The following is a 7895-nucleotide window of genomic DNA, read 5'->3' as shown; positions in this document are numbered from 1 at the left end:
CTTAAACAACAACATAGCAGTGGCGGATTTGAGCTCCAAACGCTAGGGATTCAAGTCTGAAACGAGTTGAGAAACAGAAGCAAGAGAGGTAAAGATTGTTAGTTTAGGTTCGATTTTGATTGTTAGATTTGTGATGTATTGTTTGCTTTTCTTTGAAAACTAAGATCGGATCTATGCTCTACGTGAAAAAAGATTGCTGAATGTGTGTTTATTTTCGAAAACGGAGGTGGTTGAATATTCCGGCACGGTGGTGCCACCACCGGCCACCGTGCCGGAAAGTTTTTGTTCATCGGAGAAGAAAGACTTAGGGGGCGGTGCTGTTATGTTTGTTTCAGTAAGAATTTCTTTTCTTTTTAGAAAACAAGTGAATTCTTTTGCTGAAACATATATATACATACTCCCTATGTTAACACGCAAGCTTATGCCATTCACAGCCTTATATTTTGATTGCTTGATGAACCCCTGTTGCTGCTCCTGCACCCCCCCTGCTTAATTGAATCTTGCACTAGTTTTTTTCCTAAAAATTGCGATGTTTGTGTCTTGTTAATTCTAATTGCTTTTAGCATTGATACATGATTAATTTGGATCTAAAAAATATGGGAAGATATATTGATTTTTTTGTCAATCCATTGATTTTCATTTTTGTTAAAGTGATGAGAAAAAACTCGAAATTAATCATGTATTTCTTGCATAATCCTCCTTGTGTGTGTTTCCTTGAATTTGTGCATGCTGGATTTTATCTCTAAAGCATAAGAAATGTATGTGAGTTTCATTCTTGTTCGCTTATTAAGTGTGTACTCGAATCTTGATAAGAATGTGGAAATAAATGTGATGACTATGCCTATAGGAGTCATTATGAATTTTGTGAAATATTAGTCTTTTTGACTCTTGCATCATGACTAAAAATTTGGCTATGATGATAGATTAATTGGATTAATATGTTACAAAATTCATAATGATTTATTTTAAGCATGTTGATATGTCGATTTCTTGCATTTTAATTTTTCTTTTGCTTTTGGTGAATTCTTGGTTTCAAAGTGTGTCAAAACATGTGCTCATAATATCTTGATTATTTTTATGTCATTACCCTATATTTTCTATGATCTTTACCCTTTCCAAAATGTCTAAAAAATGTCAAGTCTCTTTTATCATTTTTAGTTAATTTTGCTTATTACTTCATTTTCAAGTTACATTTGCTTTACTATGCCTTTAGTGTGTTGTTTCTATTTCATTTGTGCTACTAACTCCTTTTGTTTCATGTCTTCTATCCCATAGCATCTTGCATATTCACATTGCATATTTCCCTTTTTTCTTTCTTTCTATATTTCATGGGCAAGCAAATAGAATGTAAAGTTAGGGCTTTGTAATATTTTTCTTATGCATTTTAATTTCTTGCAAGACCATAGAATGTATCTAGGCCAATGATGTAATAAGGACAATGGACTCTAATGATGTACACCGACACAAGCACCGACACATGCACACACATCACTTTAGGTATATAGCTAGAATATGCATGTTTAGATGTATGTTTGGGATTGTATGTTTAGATGAATGCTTAGGATTTACACTTAGAAAAATCAATTTTCCAAAAAAATATGAATAACATCACTCAAATATTTTTTCTTAATAAACCTTGGGATCAAAATCCCATTGAATTTTCCTTTTCTTTTCTTAAACAAAATTTTAATGAATCTTAATAATACTTAGACCACATTTTGCAAGTAACTAATTCAACCTCACAATTTCATAATCCCATGCCCTTGAGGCCTCTCTCTCTTATTCTTCAAACTCCAATTTTCAAACTTAAAATCAACCAACAAAAACAAAAACATTTTTGGAAGAGAACTACGGTGGATTTGATCCCTTAAACGGGTACGTAGGCAAGGAACAAAATTCCTTCAATTCAAATAAAATAAAAATTCAAACACATTCTTCTCCCTCCAATTCTTGACTTAGAATACTCTTAGGTTTAAATAAATACTTTCAAAATAGCATTTAAAAATAAAGCGCGCGCGTAGAAAATTAAAGACGGTTCCTATAGGATACTATAGTCGTTATGGGTGCCTAACACCTTCCCGTAGCGAAAACAACTCCCGGACCTCGATTCTCAAGGGTTTTGCTTATTTTTTCCCTTCCCAAGAAAAAATAAGATATCACCGGTTAAAAAGGTTCAAACGTAATCAATGTTTGACACCCGAAAACCAAGATAAAACAGAATATAAAAAGAACTTAGATATCAAGGACTAAAGCTAATATTATTTCAAAACTAAAAAGGACTAAAACTAATATGCAAAATGGAGTTATATATGCCCTTCTCAATGTCACAGTCATGAGTGATCACTCTATTTATAGGTTGATGGGATAAATTAAAGGTGAAATCCTATTTATCATTTTATATAGTTCGGATGGCTTCAAATAACACAATATACCCAACTTTTTGTCTCTGCATCAAAAGGCTCTGAAGTATTATCCTCCTTATCAATCATTGTTGAAGAATTTTTTTGGTAAAAATCCCCAAAAAGATTATTAAACTGTTTCTAATCAAACCCATAAAACAAAATAAAAAATGAAAATGAAAAATGATTCAACTTACATAATTTGTAGAGGAGGGAATTTGGATGAATATTAAAGACAATACACACTTGAATATGCAATAGTGAGGAGGGACAACATCAATGTAATTGTAGCCCAAACCATGTTGTCGATGAAGAACAGTCCTAAAACTCATTCCAAAGCAAATTAAGAAAACAATTTGTACCTCGAACGAATCAATAATCCATTTTAGCCATTCAGATACACATTAAGAAAAAGGTCAACAATTGAAGATAAACCAACTATCCTCAAAAGAAAAGGAATTGCACATGAATAAAAATGATGAGAGAAAATTACCTCAACGACAAAATACTCAAGACGACGGTGAGGTAAACAGGAGGAGCGGCGCTGGTACAACCTTAAGAAACTGAGTGATACAGAAAACAGGAAATTAAAGATCATCCTTGCTGCTCCTTGAGTAGGCCTTCTAGCGCCCTGCATAAAAAGAGAATAACAAATTGTTACCACATTGATTCAAGTCCAGCACAGGAAAAAAAACGACACTGTTGCATTCTTACATCCCTAACATGAAACTGAATGCAAATCCTTTTGTATTGAAGTCGTAATTCATTCACAATTTTGTCAAATCAGTGACTGGATTTAGATTCAAAGGAGCTGCACAAAAAAACACCAAGAAACTGATTAGAACCAATATATTCAATGAAACAAGATTAGATTGATTAGACCAGAAATTGTATGGAAATCCATTAAGATTAACTGTACCACAAAGGTATGTGCACGCCACTATTTATACCAGACTCGTAGACAAAATGAATTTGAATCATGGTGACATGTGTACACAATGAATTGGGGAGTTGGAGAGACTTCTCGTGGAATACAAATTCACTTGCTGCATGGATAGATATGGAAGGCCACATTAAATGTTTAATGGATCAGTGGGTAGTTGGCAGGAATGACCGAAATTAATGCAAGAAAATTTTGTTAATTTTGTTAATAAAGGTTGGAGCGATCTATATTGTCAAAAAAATAGGAGTGGATATGCAACAGATAAATGGGAGTGGAATTTGTTAAGAAGGACTGTAGCGACAGATAAGAGTGGATATGCAACAGATTTGTTGTTTTTATTGTTAATAATATTTTGTTAATAGGAGTGGATAGGAACAATTTGTTAATAGGAGTGATTTTTTTTATGTTTATCTGTTTAGTAGGAAACGATTAGGAACAATACGATTTTTGGCTTGCAAAAAAATAGGGTTAATAGGGTTAAACAAATCGGAATTAAGCTTTATGGTTAAAACAGTAAATTTCAGCAATAGGGTTTAGGTTAAAATTAGAGCTAAAATAAGCTTTCGGGTTAACTTTTATAGATAAATAGATTAGGGTAGAAAATATTTACTTCATAAAAAAAAAAGGCAGGAGGATAGGAATAAAATTGGTGCGATGCATTTTTTCAGATGGAATTTGTTATGTTAAATAATTGCAAACCTAAAAGTGTAGAAAATATTTGCTTAAAAAAAAAAGAAGGATAGGAATAAAAAAAAGGAGAATAGGAATTCAAAAAAAAATAATAAGGATTCGGCCGGCCAAAAGGAGGATAGGAATAAAAAAAAAGGAGGATAGGAATTAAAAAAAACAAGGATTCGAAAAAAAAGGAGGATAGGAATTAAAAAAAAAGGAGGATAGGAATTCAAAAAAAAATAATAAGGATTCGGATAGCCAAAATTATAGCAAACTTGATAACAAAATTCGGCTGGCATTAATTAAGTAAGATGATCAATGGCTAAAATTGAATGGCGCCTAAATGTGCAAGATCCAATGACTCAGAAAAGTGGAGGGAGAAATGGGGGGAAAATATTAGGGTTAGAAATAGCTTTAGGGGTTAAGCTTTATTATATAAGATAAGATTATGTTATGTTACAGTACCAAGGACGATGTCATGGAACTATTATGTTATGGTACAGTACCAACGTATATGCTTCTTAATATTTTGACATTCAACTAAACTATTTTGTTACCTATTACCGTCAAATATCACTTTCGATATGACCCATGCATTAGCATGGGTCAATGGTCTAGTATATATTTACTTAAATAAACTTTTTAAAAAAGCCTAACCCTAAACTTTTTCATAAATAGGTAAGATCATACCAGACCTAAACATAGAAGGTTGTAGGTCTTTGTATGCCAGTCTGACCTATTCCCATCTCTAATCACTCGACCTTAATTATTTTTGTTGAATTGTTTTCCAACAAAAAACTTCATTACCACTCGAATGAAGTTATTCATAGGAAATCACGTCTTTTTGATTGGAAAGCAAATCTCTTTTGTTCACTAAGCCCTAATTAATGCCTGCCAAGTGATCAAAAATTCCTAATCATTTTTTTGTCCATATGTTACTCGTGAATGAAAAAGCGTAGTGCTACCTTTTTATGCATTTGCTATGGAAAAAGAGCTAATTAATTAAAGATGCCAATACATGCATCATGTAAAACTGCTCCTATCTTTTTCCAAGAATTAAAATATTATTCTCCAAAACGGACATTTAATTGCCAATAGTACATGATAATACATGCATCATCGTAATCTAAAAAGTCACATTACACCCATTATAAGTTGAATGCTCCAAACGTACAATCAACAGAAGCACTTTGTGATAAAAAAATGGAGATATCACATTTGAAACAAGGGGAGAGTGAAACACTCTATGATGCTTGGGAACGATTTAATTTGCTTCTTAAGAGATGGCCCAACCATGAGTTCACTGAGAAACAATATCTTCAAATCTTCACTGAGGGTTTAACACACAACAATAGGATGTTCTTAGATGCCTCAGCTGGTGGTAGTTTGAAAAATAAAACTGACCATGAGGTTCTAGCTCTAATAGAGACCATGGCTATCAACGAGTACCGTGCTGATGCTAAAAAGAAAGAAAGGGGAGTGTTTGGGGTGAGTGACCAAACTGCAATTTTAGCCAACCAAGCAGCCATTAACAAACAACTAGAGACTCTCACTAAAGAGTTTCATAGTTACACTCTAGCCAACAAACAACAAGTAGCTGCAGTTAGGTGTGATTTGTGCGGAGAGGGACATGCTAGTGGTGAGTGTATACCTGAAGGGTCTAGTGAGGAAGCCAATTACATGAGAAGCTATCAAAGACCTAACCAATACTACAATTCAGGTATCAACAAGCACCCTAACCTAAGCTACTCCAATAACAACACCTTGAACCCATTACTGCTTAATCCTCAACAACAACAACAACAACAACAACAACAACAACAACAACAACAACAAAGAAAACCATCAGCTCTAGAAGAGACAATGATCAGCTTCATGAAGATGACTCAATGAAACTTTGAAGAAATGAAGAAGAGTCAAGAAGCTGAAAGAAAGAACAACGAAGCCTCCATAAAGATGCTGGAAACTCAATTGGGACAATTAGCCAAGCAACTGGCCGAACAAAACAAAGGGGGATTCTCAGGAAACACAACCGAGAACCCCAAGAATGAGTCTTGCAATGCTATTCAATTAAGAAGCAAAAAGGTGTTGACACCTTTCGTTCCAAATGTTCCAAAGAAGGTTGATGAAGTAGTAGTGGAGGGAGAAAAAGATGGTGAAGTTGAAAATGATGGTGAGGATGTAGTTCAAAATGTCATTAATCAAGGAGTAGTTGAAAATGAAAGGAAGAAAAAATAGAGGAAGAAAAAAGTGAGAAGTTGATAGATGAAAACTCAATCTTAAGGAGAACTAGGAGCCAGATATTGAAGGATGGATATAAGCCTGAGATTATTCCATCATATGTGAAGCTTCCCTACCCTCATTTAGCCAAAAAAAAGAAGAAGGAGTAAGGCCAATTTAAGAAGTTCATGGAGCTCTTTTCACAACTTCAGGTGAATATCCCTTTTGGTGAAGCTCTTGATCAAATGCCCTTATATGTTAAGTTCATGAAAGAATTATTAACGGGTACAAGAAAGCCAAAAGATGATGAGAACATTGCTCTTTCTAAGAATTGTAGTGATATTCTCCAAAAGAAACTACCACCAAAGCTGAAAGATCTTGGTGCTTTTACTATCCCTTGCTCCATTGGGCCAGTAAACATTGGTAGAGCTTTATGTGATCTAGGGGCAAGTATCAACTTTATGCCCCTTTCAATGATGAAGAAGCTTGGATGTGGTGAACCAAAGCCAACAAGAATGACCCTCACTCTAGCCAACAAGAATGACCCTCACTCTAGCTGATGTGGTGAACCAAAGCCAACAAGAATGACCCTCACTCTATCTATATGGTGTGCTTGAAGATGTACCAGTTAAAGTTAATGAGCTAGTATTTCTTGCTGATTTTGTGATTTTGGATATGGCTGAAGATGAAGACATGCCACTTATTCTTGGAAGCCCATTCCTTGCAACAGGTCGTGCCTTGATTGATATTGAAGTGGGACATCTTGTGTTGCGATTCCATAGTGAACAAGTAGTGTTTAATATCTTTGAAGCCATGAAGCATCGAGCTGAAAACCCCAAGTGTTACTGGATCAATGATATTGAGGAAATAGTTGAAGATAAACCAACACAACCTATGGAAAAGACAATTCCTAATTCTATATAGAGTGGTGAAAACATCGAAGAGGTAGAAGTTAAGGAAGGTATTGGGCAAGTTGAGGAAAAAGAGCAGATGATACATCCTCCTAAGGTAGAAGACATTCTTGGAGGTAACCTCCCAAAGAAGAAAGTGGGAGTGGTGATAGACAATCCTTAGTGGTCATCATTTGTCAAGCTAATGACGATAAAGAAGCGCTAGATGGGAGGCAACCCATCAGATTAATATCCACTCAGGTATTGTTTATATTTAAGGCTTAAATGCACTTTTGGCCCCCTGTGTTTCAAATAGTTGCGACTTTAGCCCCCTAAGAAAAAAAATGGATATTTTGACCCCCTATGTTTTGGCCCTCTTTTGATTTGCTGATTTTGACCAGTCAACGCCCATGTGTCAAGTCACTTTGCTGATGTGGCATACATGTGTGTAATTATTATTTAAAAATTAAAAGAAAATTATTTTTGCAATTAAAAAAAAAAATAAAAAAAGGATGGAATATATGGAGAAAACACGTGACTCCATTCCTCTTCTTCTCCAACGGTACTTCCTCTTTCTCAACGGTAGGATATTAGGGTTTAAAAACCCCCAAATCCTACCATTCTTCATTCCGATCTCCTTCATCAATTCTTTTTCTCTTAATCGAATTTTTGTTTCAATTCGTGTTCATATCCCCCTTTCTTCTCCTGTTTTCGTAAGTTGCATCATCCCCCTCTCTTAATCGAATTTCTGTTACCATTACTTGGGTTTTT

The 7895-nt window shown here is 34.6% G+C and overlaps 1 protein-coding gene across 1 annotated transcript; it reads left to right on the top strand.

Moving 5' to 3' along the window:
• Positions 1–5217: 5217 nt before the first annotated feature.
• Positions 5218–7158, top strand: LOC146907682 (uncharacterized). Its single transcript, XM_085729149.1, has 4 exons — positions 5218–5734; positions 5918–6195; positions 6447–6657; positions 6854–7158. The coding sequence occupies exons 1-4, from the start codon at positions 5218–5220 to the stop codon at positions 7156–7158; spliced, it is 1311 nt and encodes a 436-aa protein (XP_085585275.1).
• Positions 7159–7895: the final 737 nt, after the last annotated feature.

The sequence above is a fragment of the Medicago sativa genome, chromosome 7 (assembly GCF_051527215.1).
Source record: "Medicago sativa cultivar Bolivia chromosome 7, Bolivia_mono, whole genome shotgun sequence".
NCBI lineage: Eukaryota > Viridiplantae > Streptophyta > Magnoliopsida > Fabales > Fabaceae > Medicago > Medicago sativa.
Note: the sequence above shows the minus strand (reverse complement) of the source record. Positions and strands in the feature narration are given on the sequence as shown.

Bases quoted from the DNA above. Each gene is read 5' to 3' on its own strand.
- LOC146907682 (XM_085729149.1), top strand. From the start codon at position 5,218: ATGGAGATATCACATTTGAAACAAGGGGAGAGTGAAACACTCTATGAT. The intron at 5,735-5,917 runs GTATCAACAAGC...GAAACTTTGAAG, and splicing joins TAACCAATACTACAATTCAG to AAATGAAGAAGAGTCAAGAA. The intron at 6,658-6,853 runs GTAGAGCTTTAT...GTGTGCTTGAAG, and splicing joins CATTGGGCCAGTAAACATTG to ATGTACCAGTTAAAGTTAAT.